Here is a 19,494-nt window from a genome sequence, read left to right as displayed (position 1 = left end):
AATAATCTGATGTAAATTTGGTTGATTAGCTAGGTTTACTTTCTATTCCATCATCTTGTTGACTGCCTTTTGTAATTTCAATGCTTCTTGAAACTTCTAAGAAGTAAGAGGTGATGCAGTTGGGACATATTGAAATGTGAAGGCTAAATGAACTGATGGTTTTTTGTTACAGCTTGAACAAAAGTTTTGTCAAGGCAAAATTTGAAGCTATTTTAGTTCTCTATGTCTGTGAAAAGTTGATTTTAAATTTGCTGTCAATTCCTTGCTTTAAAAAAATCACTTCAGGGACACCTGAAGTCTGAAAACGTCAACTCTTCTGTTACTTTGCCTTGATTACTGTGGAGATCAACTGTCATCCCCATGCAATCACATTATATGTTCACTAGCCTAGTCTAATGGAGTCTCTCTGAAGGCTCTGTTGGTGTACAAAGTGATCTGATGAAAAAAGCCTGCTGTTTAATGATTTGGTGCAGAACAATCCATGTCTAGGAATAACTGAGAAATCCAGAAAGTGGTTGTAAGATATTTCAGTTTATGTGGGTCCTTATAGTTTCAAAATGCTTATGGGGAGTTGAATAATCAACCCAGTACTCTCATCAAAAAATCTCTTGGTCTACTCATGATGTGTGTTTATAGAATGAGTAGCTGTTTTAAACCAAATTAAATATTTTGTTTGAATGTGTAACTGGTTGATTAGACTTTCTTGCAGAGTTGTTTAAACAGGGACTTTACCAGTTTTCAATCATGAGTTGCATATTCCTTTTCTAGACCTTAAATAATATCTCAAGCAGTGTCCCTAACTTTTGTCACTTTCAATGATCAAACTATAATCCAGTTCCATTAAAAAGTATAATATGAGATTTAAATTAAAGATTCTTTTCCCCTTATGGCCAGTCAGGCTTTTGGTTCTGAGCGCTGGGGGTCACAATTTGTTTTTTTCAAATCCTCCAGCACCTTGGAGGAAAATGGAGTGGTAGGGTGGGACCGCAGGAGGCAGGAGCATATTCTGTTTCAGAAACACCTTTACCCATTCTTCCTAGCTATCTGCTCTTTCTGGTTTTGTCTGGGGAAGGAGAGGGAAGGTAAAGAAAAGATGGGAGGAGAAAGGCAAGGTGGAAGGGAAGAAAGCACAGTTTGAAGTCCTTCACTAACTTTCCGGGCACATGGGCTGTCCTCAAGTGGCATCCAAATTCTCAGTGTCTTATGAAATACAAGTATGAAGTCTTTATGAGACCCTGTGGGATGCCTCCTCTGGCCAATTCCATAACCTGAGATATCAAGTCAGGGCTTAACCCTCTCCCACCAGGAACAGCTCTACCTGTCAGCCTCACTGGTCCTCCTGTGGGTCATCTGCGCTTACGTGAATTCCAACAAGAGGACTCAAGCACGGTCAACTTTCCAAGTACCCACTTGACCCAGAGGAAGCTCCTGTAGCTTTGACAGGTCAAATGGTGAGAGAGCTTGTAATCCCACTGTTTCTCTCTCAGCCTTGCTTTCTTCAATTACCTCTTTCTCTGTTTAAATAGACACAGTGTAGACCAGCAAGCCTGCTGCCTGAATAAGCTTCTACCCAGAGAATGAATGAAAGCTTCTTTTGCAGGAACCTCAACAGTGTATAGGTGTTCGTTCTTGTAGCTTTGCTCCATACTGGACATCAGGAGGCGAGAGCACCTCTGCCTCTCAGTGGAGGAAATAAAATTGTCTCTCAGCCCTCAGAAGGTTTTGCTAATGATTTCTAGGATTCCTCCTTCTTTATTTGTCCCCTTATCATTTATATGCTCAGATGACATTTGGGGTCAGCGAGACAAGTTTTGTTGTCTCTTACTAAGTCTTAAGAAAAGTTTAACTCCAGATAATGGCTGTTTTCTCCAGAATGAGAGGATACTTGTGCCTATTTGTCTTTAATTTGAGGACCTACTTGCCAACTCTCTAATAGGGAAAGTAGCACTCGAAATCCTGTTTGTTAAACTTGACAATACATGAAGTATTCTCTGGGCTGTTGTGGTTAAAAGGACAAAACTCTGATTGGAAGAATTAATATTGTTAAAATGGCCATACTACCCAACACAATCTACAAATTTAATGCAATCCCTGTCAAAATATCCATGACATCTTTCACAGAACTAGAGCAAATAGTCCTAAAATTTATATGGAACCACAAAAAGACCCCGAATTGTCAAAACAATCTTGAGAAAAAGGAACAAAGCCGAAGGTATCAGGCGCCCTGACTTCAGACTATACTACAAAGCTACAGCAATCAAAACAGCATGGTACTGGCACAAAAACAGACATATAGGTCAATGGAACAGAATAAAGAGCCCAGAAATAAACCCACACACCTATGGTCAATTAATCTACGATAAAAAGAGGCAAGAATATACAATGGAGAAAGGACAGTCTCTTCAATAAATGATCCTGGGAAAATTTTACAGCTACATGTAAAATAATGAGATTACATTTCCTCACACCATGTACAAGAATAAATGCAAAATGAATTAAAGACCTAAATGTAAGACCAAAATGTAAGACCTGAAGCCATAAAACTCCTGGAAGAGAACATAGGCAGAGCACCCCTTTACATAGATGGTAGCAATATTTTTTTGGACCTGTCTCCTAAGACAAAGGAAATAAAAGCAAAAATAAACAAATGGGACCTAAATAAATTTAAAAGTTTTTGCAGAGCAAGAAAAAATAATCAAAAAAATTGACAAAATGAAATGACAACCTACCAAATGAAAGAATATATTTGCAAATGATATTACCAAACAAGGGGTTAATATCCAAAATATATAAACAGCTCATACAATTCAACGTCAAAAAGACAAACAAACAAACAAGCAACCCAATCAAAAAATGGGCAGAAGACCTGAATAGACATTTTTCCAAAGAAGATATACAGGTAACCAATAGGCACACTAAAAGATGCTCAACATTGCTAATTACTAGAGAAATGCAAATCAAAACCACAATGAGATGTCACCTCACACTTTTCAGAATGGCTATCATCAAAAATTTACAAATAACAAATGTTGGCAAGAATGTGAAGAAAAGGGAACCCTTGTACACTGTAGGTGGGAATGTAAGTTGATGCAACCACTGTGGAAAACACCAAGGAGGTTCCTCAGAAAACTAAAAATAGATCTGCCATGTGATCCAGCAATTCTACTCCTGGCTATTTATCCAGAAAAAAACAACAACACTGATTTGTAAAAATACATGCACCCAATGTTCATAGCAGCACTATTTACAATAGCCAAGGTATGGAAGCAACCCTCATGTCCATCAACAGATGAATGGATACAGGAGATGTGGTATACATACACAATGGAATGTTATTCAGTCATAAAAATGAATGGAATTCTGCCATTTGCAGCAATGTGGATGGACCTAGAGAATATTATGCTTAGTGAAATGAGTCAGACAGAGAAAGATAAATAGTGTATGATATCACTCATTTGTGGAATCAAAAAAATAAAACAAATGAATGTATATAGCAAAACAGAAACAGACTCACAGATACAGAAAACAAACTAGTGGTTATCAGTGGGAAGAAGGAAGGGCGGAGGGGCAAAATAAGGGAATGGGATTAAGAGATACAAACTACTATATATAAAATACATAAGCAACAAGGATAAATTGTATAGCACAGGGTACTATAGCCATTATTTTGAATAACTTTTAATGTAGTATAATCTATAAAAATTCTGAATTACTATGCTGTACACCTGAAACTAATATAATATTGTAAATCAACTATACTTCATTTAAGGAAAAAAAAGACCAAACTTCATGTTAATGAATCATATACTTTTTAGTGATACATAGTGTTCAGAATTTCAGTTTTATTTTTCAGCAGATTTTTATTAAATTTTTAAATCTGCATATCACTCTTATTATTTTTTATGACTCTTTAATATGACATATTATAGAATTATAATAAATTTATATAGAGACACCTAGCTGTACTTTTGAAGAATGTAGTTTATTTCCTGTGTTTTTATAATAAGATTTAATGTCTTTGGGGCTTAAGTACAAGTTGCAAAGATTGTGGTAAATTCATACAATTCAATATTATGGAGCTGTTAAAAATTATATTACTGACTTATTTATTGACAGAGAAAGGTTTTTATGTTATTTTATAAAGAAGGCTACAAAACAGTATGTATAGTATAATGCCATTTTTGAAATAAATATATTAATATATACTCTCTTGCTTTCATATATACATACATATGCAAAAATTATAAATAAAACAATAATGGTTCTTTCTGGGTAATGAGGTTATGGTAAATTTTATTAATGTTTTGTACAATGAGAGCATATTGATTGGGTAACAAAAAAAGTAGATATTATTATTTAAAACATCAATGAAATGAAAAAGGCATTGGAATTCCTGGCAAGAAATGAAGTGTTGCATCATTAATACTCAGGAGTATTGTTTTTCTTTTAGGTCAAGACACAGAAGAAGCAGGGAGCTCCATGTCTACCCTGGAGAGGTCACTGGCTGCACGCCGAGCCACCCGGGCCAAGCTCATGATTCCTATGGATGCCCAGTCCAACAATCCTGGTGAGTAACAATTGGTACCACAATGGAACAGTCAAGTGTTTTCTGTTTGTATCTTTTCTCTATCAATTATCAAAACCTAATTAGAGTTTTCCCTGAACTTTCTGGGCAAATGGACATAATGAAGAACAAGTAAAATTATATAATTTATATTTGGAAGTTAGAACTTTCACTCTGTTATTGTTGTATTTGTTGTATGCAATCAAATGACCTGTCTATTGGCAATCACTTGATACATAGAAATATGAATTGATATAAAAAGAATTGAAATTTTTTTCATTATTCATCTTATTCTAATGACCACCTTCATGGATTTTTTATCTTTTTTAAAAGGTCCAATTTTCAGACTTAAATAATCTAGTGCCCTTGAAACAAATATTGAGATAATCACTTACTACCTCTGTCTTGTTAAAGTTTTCTGTCGTACTCCCACATTCACGGAAGATATTAGTATCTGAGAATCACTTCCTTTCCAATTACCTCTATAATCAGTCTTGGTAATTACAATATCCATGCAGATAATCCATCTGATGTTAGTTCCTTTATATCCCTGCAATATTAGCTCTCTCCCACCTCAGTCCATCAATTCCATGTCACACACTAAACCAATAATTGTACCTGCTGCAGAATATCAGTTTCTATCATCCCTTTCTCTAGCACTGTATTACTTTCTGCCACTTATTTTATTGCCCCCTTGGCAACAATTTTTCAATCCCACTTGGACCTCCAATCCATTTACTCCGCAACCTTCCCATGGTCCCTCATCTTCCTCATGTCTTTACTTCCATCCACTTAACTCCCATCCATCATCAGTTATTACCTCCAGTTCCTTGCAAACACCTTCATCTCCCTTGGTTCTTCTTCCCTATCATACTCACCTAAAAAAACTCAACCCTGATTAAGTCAGCTCCTCTACCAACATCGACCATGTACCCTAACAGCTGAATTTATCTGGAGAAAAACACATAACCTATTTACTGGGTATTTATGACCATAAATCCAAGGTGAGCTGTCATCTATTTGGAAATGCCACCCATTTCTCTTAATCATTCATTGTCTCACTTTAAAAGATGAATGTCTTATATCTGTTCTTACTTTTCTGACTCCCGATACCTCTCTCCTTTCCCCACTCCCAGCTAATAAGCATGCTTCTTATATCACCAAGAAAAGAGAAGCATTCAAAAATGGCATCCTTATCTACCCATCAAACCGAGTTGATCTGTTTCTCCTCCTATGTAAGGCCAGCTCTTTCCCTTGAGGACATCCATTCGTCCCCACTGAGGGACTCTTCTGTAATTATCCCTTCCCTTTTCTGCATCATCAGTTTTCCTTCCTACTGATAACTCCAATAAGCATATAAACATTATCACATAACTCCTGTGTTAAAGCATCTTCCCTGGAACCACTTGCCCTTGCATCTGAAGCCCATTCCTCCCCTTTCCTGAAAAATTCTTCTAAAAGTTGTCTATACTTACTTTTTCCTTTTTTAATCTTCCTTATTAGTTTTAGGTTTTAGTTTTTAGTTTCCACAGTCCCTCTTTACTGAAACCATGATTGCCAAGATTATCAATAATCTCCACATTTTCTTACCAAATGGTCAATTCTCCAGTGCTCAGCAAAATTTGAAGTAGCTTCTCACTATTTTTTCCTGGAATGCTTTCTTCACTTGAGTATAGTATTCTAAATGCTCCGGGTTTTCTTCCTATCCCCCTGGCTGCTCCTTCTCAGTCCTTTACTTATTCCTCCTTTTCTTCCCAATCTCTAAAAGTCAGAGAGTACCCTAGGGCTCAGACTTCAAGCTGCTGTCTTCTGTCTACACGAGCTTCTTAGACGTTGTCATCTAATACCAGTGTGCCACTTAAATACTCACGAATCCCAGATTTTTATCCCTAGCTTACTCTCTTCCTGAAATGCACATCAATTTCCATATAAAATATTGACTCACCTTCTCCCAATGGCTCTCTAATAGGCAAGCCATGTATGCTCCAAATGGACATCTTGCCCTTCCATAATTCCCTCTCCTCAACTCCAAACTTGATCCTCCTATTATTTTTCCCATTCAATACATCCATTTTCTGTTCATCCATTTACTCTTCTTAAAAAGCTCTAGGGGCTTCCCTGGTGTCGCAGTGGTTGAGAGTCCGCCTGCCGATGCAGGGGACACGGGTTCGTGCCCCGGTCCGGGAAGATCCCACATGCCGTGGAGTGGCTGGGCCCGTGAGCCATGGCCACTGAGCCTGTGCGTCCAGAGCCTGTGCTCCGCAATGGGAGAGACCACAACAGTGAGAGTCCCGCGTACCACAAAACAAAACAAAACAAAAACCCTCTAGTTTCATACTTCTTTATTCTGATTTCCTCACATCCCAAATTCAATCTTTCACCAAATCCTATAGTTCTTGCTTTGAAAACCTGTCCCAAATCTAACCACTCCTTCCCATCTCCACTGTTCTGACCTTATCCAAGCCACTACCATCTCTTATAGATTATAGACTATAGCTGTAAACTTGTAACTGTTCTCTTTTCTTTAGCTCTTGACCCTACAGTAAGTTATCTACGCGGCAGCTTTTCAATATATGAATTAGATCATGTTATTCCTCTTGACTTCCCATCACATGTAGAACAAAATCCAGTGATTTTACCATGTGCTATAAAGCACCAAGTGATCCAGCCTCTGGCATAGCCCTCACATCGTCTCCTGCTACTCTTCTCTATAATCTGTTTCAGCCACATAGCTCTCCTCTTTGTTCCTTGGACAATAACACACATCCCAACTCAGGGACTTTTCAGTTACTTGTCCAATTTCCTGGAATCTCTTTTCGTAGATGTTTACTTGGCTTTTCCCTCATTTTATTCAGGTCTGTATTCAACTGCCACCACCATGAAAGAACATAGATCTTCCTTGACCATTGCCGAATATCATCCTTGGTCACTCTCAACCCTTTTTATTCTGCTTCAGTTTTCTTAATTAATGTATATAACTATCCTACTTGCTTTATTGTGTTTGTTTATTATTTGGTCTCTGTATTGTTTTTTTTTTTTCACAGAAAGCATGTTTTAGCTTTATTTATTTATTTTTTAATTTTAATTTTTTTTTAATTTTTAACACCTTTATTGGAGTATAACTGTTTTACAATGATGTGTTAGTTTCTGCTTTATGTTCTCTGTATTTTAGTGAGCTCTGTGAGGGCAGGGATTTTGCCTGCTTTCATCACTTCATATCCTCAACACCCAGAACAAAGGTTGGCACATGGTAGGCACTCGATACAATTTAGACAACGGCTGTTTCTTTCTGCCTACTGTATGTCACGTTTCCTCTGTGTTTCAATATAGCTCTCAATTTTACTATAATAAATGGAAAAACTTACATGGAATTGATAATAAATGCCAACTGTTCAACTCATGGGGTAGATACTATTCTTATGCCTATTTTACTAATAAGAGAACTGAGGCTTGGAGAGTTTAAGTACCTAGCTTGCAGTCACACAGCAAGTAAGTGGCAGAGCCAGAATTTGGACTCAGAAGGACTGGCTGCGGAGTTCTGCTCTCTTAGTCATTATGCTTCCAGCTGCAGTCCTCTGTGAAGCTTTTGTCCTTTTTCTTTGATTCCTTTCACCACATAGAGAGACACTGTGCACTTAGCCTGCCTCTATTTTTTTTCCTTCCAGTCACTTTCCTCTTGTAACTAAGTTTATCTGTGCCAATTTTCTGTAGCTTTCTTCTTAAAGATCATTGTGTTTCAGAATCTTTGTGGGCCTTTCTCTCCCATATATAACTTCCTTATCTAATAAGTTCCCACATCCCATTGATTTTTTTTCTTCCACAACATCCTTTGAATCCCTGGTTGTATTCCCATTCCCAAGAGTCCTATTTTTATTCTCCTCTTCATGGCCTCACACCTGAACTGTCAAAACAGTTTTAAAATTAATCTTCCTCTCTGTTGTGTCTTCTAGACTTCTTTGTATCCTGCTTGCCAAATTTCTTCCTAAAACAGCTTAAATATGGTATTTCACTCCATAAATTCTCCCAATGGCTCCTCACTGCCTTCTAAGAAAAAATGACAAACCCCTCAGCATACCAGATTTAAGTCTGCATTTCTAGTTTCCTATTGCTATGAGACGCTTGCCAGGCCAGACTAATCACCAGTCCACAAACATGCATTGCCCTTTATTTGATTTTCCTTCTGAATACCTTTTTTCCTTTAGGAATGACTTGGTAGCTATCTCTAACAAAGTTCTATGCATCTTTCAAAGACCAGAGAGATATTGATGCTTTCATAAATTCTTTCCTTTCTGATTATTCCATCCAGAAATGAGGGCTTCCTTTCTCATGTTTGAATGCCCTTTCTTTTTAACACTTGTGAGGCATTAATTCCATATTGTACTGCCTCATATGCTTAGGTATTCAAGTCCAAATTTTCTTTCCTCTAACAGATCGTGTATTATGTGATAGGGAGGGAATGTCTAATTAATCTTCATAGACACACATTGTATAACTCAATACCTAGCACAAAATTGGTACTTGCTAAATATCTGTCAGGACTTCCCTGGTGGTCCACTGGCTAAGACTCCACGCTCCCAATGCAAGGGGCCCGTGTTTGATCCAGGGAACTAGATCCTGAATGCTGTAGCTAAGACCCGGCACAGCCAAATACATAAATAAATAGTAAAAAAAAAAAAAAAAAAAAAAGTTAAATAAATAAATAAATATCTGTCAAATCCAGTCATACTGGATGAATAAATAAATGTATTATAAGAATGCTTTGTGTATCCAAATCAATTTTCACTGCAAAGTAAAGGACCTGTTACAGTGGAGGTTTACTGGACTGAATGTCAGTATTATGACATAGCATGAGTGTGTTTCATGTTTGGTAATTGCAATCATTGTTGCTTTTGTTGTGGTCATCTATTTACAATGCTTGGTGTCAGTCTATTTATCTCTTGTAAAAATAAAATACAGTGTGTGTGTGTGTGTGTGTGTGTGTGTGTGTGTGTAAAAAAAAAGAATGCCTTGTGTTTATAACACATCAGTGTTTTAGGGCTCTTTTTTTTTTAGCAGTTATAGATAGAATAAAATAAAATTTCTGGTATACTAAGGGCAGTTAAAATTTGTTTTCATTAGACAAGAAAGGAAATAATGTGATTAGAAAGAAAGAGGAATGAAATGAAATCTAACAAGCATTGAGAACTTCTAAATATTATTCACTTGCTAACTACCTTGCTAATTAGTATTTCATTTAATCCTCACAATATTCTTACGTGGTGAGATTATCCTGATTTTACAGATAGGAAACAGAGACTCAAGCAGTTTAAGCAACTTACTCCAGGACACAACTGGGCAACCTAAGAGCCTCTATGGTATACTGCTTTTCTAAAGATAAAGACGCCTTATATTATTTATATTCATTTTTTAAACATCTTTATTGGAGTATAATTGCTTTTCAATGGTGTGTTAGTTTCTGCTTTATAACAAAGTGAATCAGCTATACATATACATATATCCCCATGTCTCCTCCTTCTTGCGTCTCCCTCCCACCCTCCCTATCCCACCCCTCTAGGTGGTCACAAAGCACTGAGCTGATCTCCCTGTGCTCTGCGGCTGCTTCCCACTAGCTATATCTATAGCACCATGTTCTATAAAATGGTAATTACCAGATAAAATATAAACTACCTGAAGTGTTTTTTAGTTCTTAAAACCCACAGGAAATGGTATTTAATTTCATTGAAGTACAAAATCTGTTTATTTGTCTAAGAATATACTTCATGGTTGAAAACATTATGTGGCATATGCTACTTCTTATCCCTGAACCCACTTCACAGCTAAGTAAGCTGATGCCCATGAGAAGCACACCAGCTGATAGTATAGGCAGGAAAAGACCCCGGATATTCTGATTTCCCCAGTCGAGTGTTGTTTCCTACAAAACGGTAGCAAAAAGTGAGTATTGTTACAATGGCCAAAGAATTATTTTAAATGTTTTTCTTACTAAAAATGAAATGAATTACAAGAAATCAGAAGCATCAGGTATAACTTTCCTTAATTTTTCAAGGATAAGTAAGAGTTATATGCTTGGGTTTTCAGGAATCAGACTGAATAGAGATTGGAAAACAAGAGATGTATTAGCAAGTGCCTCAGGAATAACACCTGTGAGGGTAAAGGATGCAGGATTGCTGGGAGGGAGATATTGAACTGACGATGCAGTTTGATGGAGGCCTCAGCTGACCTTGTAGGTTGCTGTGGTGCTGGAATTGTCCTCTGTGTTGTCCCAAATGAGGTGGGAGGGGAGGGGCTGTTCTGTAGTCTTTGATGCAGGCTGCTCCTAGGAAGTAAGGTGTAACCTTGGACGAGCAACTTCTTTGCTGAGAGCAATTTCTGGAGAGATGTAGATTTTCTTACAGTTTCAGTATTTTATTACTCGATGGAACCTAACTATTTGGCCTTGGAGAGATGCCCTTTCCATTTTCAACCTGTGTTTTCTTCTTCTGTAAAATGCAGGAGAGGTGAGGAATCAGAACTAGGAAATATGTAGACAGAAGCGGATACCCTGTAAGATCACATCAGTTGTACAATTTTAATAATTTACTGTATGAGAGTTTTGCTGGGTAAAAGCCTCTTGAATTCCTTTTTTTTTTTTTTCAGTTTTTTCTTGCCTAGTAAATATTTGAGGGAAAACTGTAAAATTCGCCTTTAAAAAAAAGAAATCTCAAAAAGTTAAACTAGAGGCTATGAAAAAGACTGAGGCAAAGAAAAGCATACAGCTTTGCTTTGGGGATAGCTTGGATGCTGCTCTGCCTACTGGTTTGGGGGCTTTCTAGAACATTCTCTATGAGAGTCAACTCTTTTTTCCCCCCCATTTCCACTTTCTGCTTTAATCACTTGACTGCAGAACTCAAACTCAAACAAAGAAGCTATTGAAAAGTAAAATAAAGCCGCATGAGAAAAAGCAAGATTTTAAAAACTGGAATTCTCGTAGCTTGAGGTGCTGTATTACCAGAGGTTCTCTTATGCACAGATGGACACTGGGAGGGACGGGCCTATGAAAGGCCAGTTTCCTAACCTCTGAAATATTTGATTTCAAATCAGAATCTTTGTCTGACCCTTACATACATGGTGTGAGAAGCCAGTATCTTAAGCCTGGTCCCAGCTCAATGGGCTTCTGGAACATTTATTCCTTCACCTTGTGGATTCCCGCATCTGACCAAGAATGCTTCCTTAGGAGTAATAAGTGCAAACAATTCTTTTAGCACCATAAACACAAGTGCATACAAATTTTCAGCTCTTCAGAACTGTGGGAGCAGTGGCAAGGTACAGAAAGTTCAGAGATCGTTTAAATTTGCATTAGAAATGATATCATTACCTAATATATGTTTCCAACCAATATTTGATAACTTTATTAAGATCCGTTTTTATTCTTTGAGTCTTGAACGCTATATTTCATTCCTTCTGTAGTACTATGAATTTCTGCAGAAGGACTATTTTTTATGTATCCCTATAATTCGCACAGTGCTGTGTAAATGATTTTGTATAACAGTTGTTACTAAATATGGGTTGAAAGCACAGAGGTTGTTTCTTGATAGTTCTACAAGCAAATGATCTTTTATATAAAGTTTGTTGATTAGTAATTCCACTGGATTATCCAAATCAGCAGGTCAGTAAGATTGTGCAGACATGGTCAAAATATGGCCTTTCAGTTCAAGATGGTACATATGAGGAATACAGATTTGTGTTTTTAGGGAGGATTTTATAAGTCAAAAAATAGCTTGATTATCAGAGATATAGTAATAATCCAGAAGGGACCTGACAGAGAGTTGGTGGAAGAATTTTGAATGATGGAGTACAAAAGGTACTCTAGCTTTTAGAAAGGTTTCTTAGAGCAATATGAAAAATAAAAAATCCCTTGCCTTTTTTTAAAAGTATAGTTGATTTACAGTAGTGTGTTTCAAGTGTATAGCAAAGTGATTCAGTTTTTTTAGATTATTTTCCATTATATGTTATTACAAGATATTGAATATGATTCTCTGTTATACAATAAATCCTTGTTGCTTACAAACTTTATGTAGAATAGTTTGTATCTGTTAATCCTACACTCCTAATCTGTCCCTCCCTCCCTCCCTCCCTTTCCCCTTCGGTAACTATAAGTTTGTTTTCTATGTCTGTGAGTCTGTTTCTGTCCTGTATTATAGATTCATTTGTATTATTTTGAGATTAAACATATAAGTGATATCTTGTAGTATTTGTCTTTTTCTGTCTGACTTATTTCACCAAGTATAATATTCTCTAGGTCAGCCATAAAAAAAATGAAATATTGCCATTTGCAGCAACATGGATGGACTAGAAGATCCCTCACTTTTTCAGATTTATGTCACCCAATTCTTCCTTAATTCCTAACATCTTAGAGGTTTCTACAACAAAATGCACTATCTTTTCTTCCAGGATCTTTCTCATCTGAGTCAAGTCTTTTGGGAGGTCTGGGGTAACTTGTAAAAGATTAAAGCAGATGGGCTCACAGTGTCCTGGGAAAGTCACTGGTCTGCAGAGAAGGAAGCTGTGTGATGCCTCAAGTGCATCTCAGAGGAGTCCTCTAGCCCCAGATCAGAGTCTGCTTTTCCTGCAGTCTCATCTGTCTGATGTCCTTGGTGTCAAAATGTACTCTCAGATGTTCACAACTGTTTCAGATTTCTGGACTTCATAGCCATATCTCATTTGAGAAGTGAGCGAAGGCTGTAGGAGGCTGTAAGGGTCTTCTGGTTCCCTGCTCACATTTGCTCTTAGGACGTTTTCATAGCTGCCCTGTGGCAGTCACTAGTCCAGTCACCTCCACATCGTATCTCATCTTGTAAAGTGTGTGAAAAACCACATGAAAAATGGGCTGGCTGGATAGATTTAGATAAACTAAGGGCCTTCCCTTAGCTCCTAAATGACAGAGCCAGAATTTGAACCAGGTTTTATTTTATAATCATAATTCCAGTTATTTTCTTCCTCCGGAGAAAGAACTTTTCTTTCTAATCTCATAAATCTTACAGTGTCATACTTCCCTCAGGTTCAAATTTGAGTTAAAAAACACTATTTAGTTTCCTCTAACTTAATGTATTGTACTCCTCTTTCAAATGTAAGATGGTATTTTTAAATAGAATGAATTAGCATTTCAGTAGAACTATAATGGCAATAATTGTCAGTATCTTTGGAAAAGTTTGGCTTATATTTTAAGTGGTCATATTTTTTAAACATTTACTTATTTTTAAACAGTTTTATTGAGATATAACATATATATTATATATATTTATAAAACTATATGTATTTAATTTATACAGATCTACTAAGTTTAGATATGTGCATACACCCGTGAAACCATCACCATAATCAAAGCCATAGACATATAAGAACGTTGTGTTAACAATACTTCCTATTGAATGGTACTCAGCTCAGTCTTGGGGCAGATCTATAGGAGCCCAGCAGATTAATATCAATAACCCATATTTCCACAGTGCTGACTCCTGACCCCTCACCCTGCTGCACTTCCATGTGGATAATCTCTTTAATCCTCAGAACCACACCATGAAGTTGGTACCATGATCATCTCCACTTTACAGATGAGAAAACCAAGAAACAGAGAGCATATATACCCTCTCAAGTGAATGTATAGTTATCCACTACTGCATAACAAATTACCCCCAAAATGTAACAACATAAAACAGCCATTTATTTTTTTCAACAACTTCTGAGGGTCAGGAATACAGAATTGATTTAGCCAGGCAGTTCTGGCTCAAGACATGACTCCCGGCTTCCTCCAGAGTGAATGATCTGAGAGAGAGAGACAGAGAGAGAGGGAAAGAGAGAGAAATCTCGCTTCACCTAATTTTGCAAGTGACATACCATCACCTCTGTTGCATTCTTTGCTCACCAGACCAACCCTGGTGAAATGTGGCAGGAAACTCCAATAAGGATGTGAAGACATGAGGAGGGAGTCAGTGGGAGGTGTCTTAGATACTGGCTGTGACATTTATGCACTACCAAGTGGCAGAACTGGATAGTGAACCCGGGCAGTTTGACCTCAGTGTTTGGGCTCTTTACCACTATGAGCAGATACTGACACACCATTGTAAAGCAATTATACTCTAATAAAGATGTTAAAAAATTAAAAAAAAAAAAAGGATAATTGCAGGACACGTCATTGTGAATGTTCACTATTTTCCTGAAGCTGGAGGTTGTGGCGGCCATCCAGTGACGATTGCTTGTTAAAGGACACCTGAAAATGTGAAGGAAATTAGAATAGTTTTCAAGGGCTATGGACACGACATTCCCAAATAGTCCAGAGTATATATAGGCCATTGCCAGTATAAAGAGATGCTAAAGAGAAGCAGAATGAGAAATGATTTGACTTAAACTCTTTGCACTTCAAAATATTATCTTTACTCCTCTGTTTGTCCACCTCTCCTCCTCAACAAATGTCTCAAATCTGTCAAGTATCATGGTGAGAAATCTCTACAGAGAGCTTTATTTCTTAAAATTGTAGCTTTAAAAATAAAATCTCTACTTTAGATTTCCTATCAGTCACGTTTAGTGCTAACATTTTTTTAAATGTTGTAAAAGTTTTTGAATATCAGCGTGCCCTGTTCAGGGCACTAACTAATTTGGTGAGGGAATTTCCGCTTGAAAAATCTTTGTGTGGCAGCATGACATATAAATTCAGTTGTCAGCAGGCGGTGTCAGAACAGATTTCTAGTCGGCCACAAAGCAGAGATTTATTGAAAATGCTTGATGATATCGCTCTCTGAGCTGTTTTACATAAACAGAGCAGTGCAATGAATGCCTTGAATTGTAGTGTGAGGGTGTGTGTACGCGTGTGGGTTTCTGGCTCTCAAAACTGACATGTAGAGGGAAAATACCAAAATGCACTTCAATGCACAGTGTTGGATCCAACTTATTTCCGAATGATTAGTTTCACAACAACAGTTTTATAAGTAACGGTACATGTCTGTGCCGTTTTAGAAATGAATCATGGATCAAAATACTTCAAAACCAAAGCTTTGGAATACTGACTGTTCTATTTCATGTCAGGGTATAGAAGAGTGAGAATTTCTGAGGTGCAGAGACATACAACTGATTTATATTTTTTAAAGAACTTTTATTATCTGCAAGCCTTTTGTACCCAGGTCAGTAGTCAAAATGCAAAACTCATGAAAAGTAAAACTTCTTTTCTTCAGTAATGAAAGACTTGGAACTGGAATATAAATTTAGTCTCTTGGGTTCTCTCAGCTTTCTAACTTATACAGAATATGTGGCTTGCCAAATTATTTTATGTTTCTCTATTCAAATTTATTCATCTCGAAACAGGAGATACTTATGACACTTTTTTCCTAAATGTATTCTAAAAGATTGGTTAAATTCACATAACAACAATGATTAGAAATGTGCGCAGTTTGTGAAGTGGGTGCCTTCTGCATCTAAGGGAGACTGTCATTGTCACATTTATTTATGAGTAAAAATTGTCAACACAGGAAAGGCTTTGCAGTTTGGCAGTCAACCTTAATGACTATTCAGTGATCTCATTTTGATCAGTAAGATGTGTGAATTCATTAAATTAACTGCTTCAGAGACTGAGATTTTGAGTTATATGAATACAGACTTTATGTTATTATATGACTTATTTACAAATGTATTCAAATCTGTTATTATTATCATTATTATTACTATAGTAACATGGTAACTGTACACATCAGGAGACTAAATAATACATCAGACCACGTAAAAAGTCTCCAATGAGTTAAAATGACAGATTTCTAAATATTATTTCTAGAAAATCTTTCTTATTAACTCACTTGAAAAATATGAAGTATCTCCAGCACCATACTCTGACAGACACAAAGACTATAAAATTATAACCTTTTCCTTTGGGGAATTTATAATTATTTTGGCTAGTATGATTTGAATTTCTGATTCTTTTTAAAAGTTTCCTTGTCATTTTATTTCTTTTCCCTTTTCTAAAGTCTGTTCATATGTTTGTATAGCCACAATTTACTCTTTATAAAATATTTTATAGATTCTAAAGCATCTTCATTTATGATGCTACATATCATTTAATAATCTCAGTTTTTCATTCGAGTCCTCCCAAAAATAATTTAGAAAAGCTTTGTATCACCACACACAGTTTTAACTTAACATTTACAATATTATAAGTTAAGTATCTGTGAAATATGTAATTTTTCTGGTATTCCACTCTTTCAAATAAGCCAAAAGTATAAAAATACCATAGCAATTTGATACCCACATCATCCATTTACAAAATACATGAGGAAGCTCCCCTTTTACAGAGAAAAGTTGTATCACTCATTTTTTCCTTGAACCTAGTACCTACAATTCACTTTCCCCACAGAATAATATACAATTGTCATGTTTTTAAGACTATCTTTTGTCGATCATCTATCTTATTTCTTTGAAACATAATATTTTTATAAGCTGAGATGTTAGATTTATATTATAAACTTATGTGACCACAAGTTTTTAACTGCTAATTATTTTTCTTCTCGGTGTGTTAACATTACAATTAGTATTTCTGCACAATTGTATATAAAATAAGATTGTGTTAGAATTCTATCACTTAATGACATGAAAGATGCTTTTTTTTTTGCGGTACGCGGGCCTCTCACTGTTGTGGCCTCTCCCATTGCGGAGCACAGGCTCCGGATGCGCAGGCCTAGCGGCCATGGCTCACGGGCCCAGCCGCTCCGCGGCACGTGGGATCTTCCCGGACCGGGGCACGAACCCGTGTCTCCTGCATTGGCAGGCGGATTCTCAACCACTGCGCCACCAGGGAAGCCCGAAAGATGCTCTTTTTGTGCAACTAATGCATGTATTCATGGATGAACATTACTTACTGCATAAATTCTATTCCGATGTTTTCTCTTATTGATCTAAACATTGAGAAACCTTGTTTGCATTAAGTATGAGCAAGTGCAATAACAATGAGATTTTTATAGCAATCATTCAAAAATTCAAACTCCTTCCAAATTACATGCCAGAATTATTCTGTGAACTCTCATACAAAGTTACTTTTAACAGTATTTCAGTAAACAACTAGATAATGTCTTCCTTCAATTTTTCTGGAAGTAAAAGTTTTAGAAACTACCTAAATTTCAGATATTTATTACTCATTCAAGTTACTTACTTTCTAACTTTCTAGGAGATACAACAGTAAAAAGCTTTACTAAGACTTACAAAGTAATTATAAAATACACATGCAGGTTTTTTTTCACTTAGAGGTACTTTGTGTAATACAATATACGAAGACAGGATTGGAAACACTGAAATATCACTTATACCTTTACTAACATAATTTTGTGAAAAAATGTTTTATCCCATTAAATGATTAATATGTATTTTTATTCGATTCAGGTAAAACATCCATTACTTAACCCACTTAAAAAAGAGTTAGTCTTCATTGTCAAACCAGTCAGTCAAAACTTTTTATCTGAAAACAACCCAACTTCGTTTTGCAAAACATGTTAATAGGCACGTTAAGAAGTGTTATAAATAAACGGAAAAATAAATTCTCAAATGCAGTTTTAAGAGCCAGTTTACTAGAAGCACTTTTTAACTTAAAGTGTTATGTATTTAATGTAATTAATCTGTATTTTTAAGTTAAAATGGTTTTTAAATCTGTTTCTAACTAACAATAGTGCAAGATAATCTGTATCTTGATGATGAAATTACTTTCATAAGAGGGATGTGATTTTAAAAAAAAAGATTTTCCTTTGGTAAATGTACACTGCTGTGCATGCTGAACTCCAGCAATTGACATCAGGGTATAATTAAATAAAAAATCAAGTATATAACAGAAATAACTTCATTAATTTTATACACAGGAATATCCTGTTGAAATTGATCATTCCAGTAGCTAGCTTTATTTTTATTTTTAGTTAATAAGACGTAGGGAATACTAAATATTTTATAAGATGGAGATTGACTACCCTTAAATATTTCATAATATGATATAATTGAACAGATATTTGAATCATGGAATGGAACAATGCTCACTAAACCTAGAAAATATTGTGTAAGATATCATCTGTGGGTTTAAGTCAGTATAACTTAAAACATGTTTGGTATTCACAGAAAACATTCAGTTGCATTTAAATTAATGTGTCACTAAGTTGTACTACTATTTTGGCTGTTTGAAAGTATTTTCTTTCTATTTAAATATAAATCCTTTGTGTGATTATTTAGAGTATAACTTGCTATTCTCTCTCCAGACTATAGCTCTCCAGCGCATTACATTCTGTCACAGAATTAATAGAAAATTCCCATTTTCTTAGCCCACTCTATATAATGTATTCCATTTCTGAACAACACAGTATTTCTAATATCATCATTCTTGCCTAGGAGAAAGACTAAAACAAAAACTAAACTAAACTAAATAAAAACCAGGAAGCCTTAAGATGGCTTTATGATGGCTGATGAATCATTTCCTTGTTTGAAACCATGAAAAGTTTTAAACCTCAGGGAAATGCTCCCTAGTAAGATTCTTAAAGAGTGAGTTGTCTCTTCTGAGGTAAGAAAGGGACTTTCTGGAAAGAGAGGTAAGTAAAGGAACCTACAGGGTACTGTGAAGAACGTGCATGGATTTGAAGATGTGAAAGTGTAGCCAGTTCCTTTGTGCTTGTTAGGTGGCTACATAGAGTTATACGTACTAACGATAACATCTTTGTTTTGCAGCTGTCGTGAGTGCCATCCCCGTGCCAACCCTAGAAAGTGCCCAGTATCCAGGAATCCTTCCATCACCCACGTGTGCATACCCCCACCCGCAGTTCACCCTCCGGCCTGTGCCGTTCCCTACACTGTCAGTGGACCGAGGTTTCGGAGCCGGAAAAAGTTAGTGTATTGCATTTTCCTTTCTTTTTACCAAGAGCAAATGAATAATACCAAGGATGTCTTGTCAA

The 19,494-nt window shown here is 36.3% G+C and overlaps 1 protein-coding gene across 3 annotated transcripts in view; it reads left to right on the top strand.

Annotated features, from left to right (window-relative positions):
• Nucleotides 1-19,494, top strand: part of DCC (DCC netrin 1 receptor) — a 1,166,577-nt gene that overhangs the window by 1,079,458 nt on the left and 67,625 nt on the right. For all 3 annotated transcript variants that reach the window (XM_067014926.1, XM_067014925.1, XM_067014924.1), the window contains 2 exons: nucleotides 4,451-4,567; nucleotides 19,271-19,426. In XM_067014926.1, coding sequence (XP_066871027.1) covers nucleotides 4,451-4,567; nucleotides 19,271-19,426 — 273 coding nt within the window. The remainder of the gene's footprint in view (nucleotides 1-4,450; nucleotides 4,568-19,270; nucleotides 19,427-19,494) is intronic.

This window comes from Kogia breviceps, chromosome 15 (genome assembly GCF_026419965.1).
Source record: "Kogia breviceps isolate mKogBre1 chromosome 15, mKogBre1 haplotype 1, whole genome shotgun sequence".
NCBI classification, from domain to species: domain Eukaryota; kingdom Metazoa; phylum Chordata; class Mammalia; order Artiodactyla; family Physeteridae; genus Kogia; species Kogia breviceps.
This window is presented reverse-complemented; position numbering and strand designations above follow the sequence as displayed.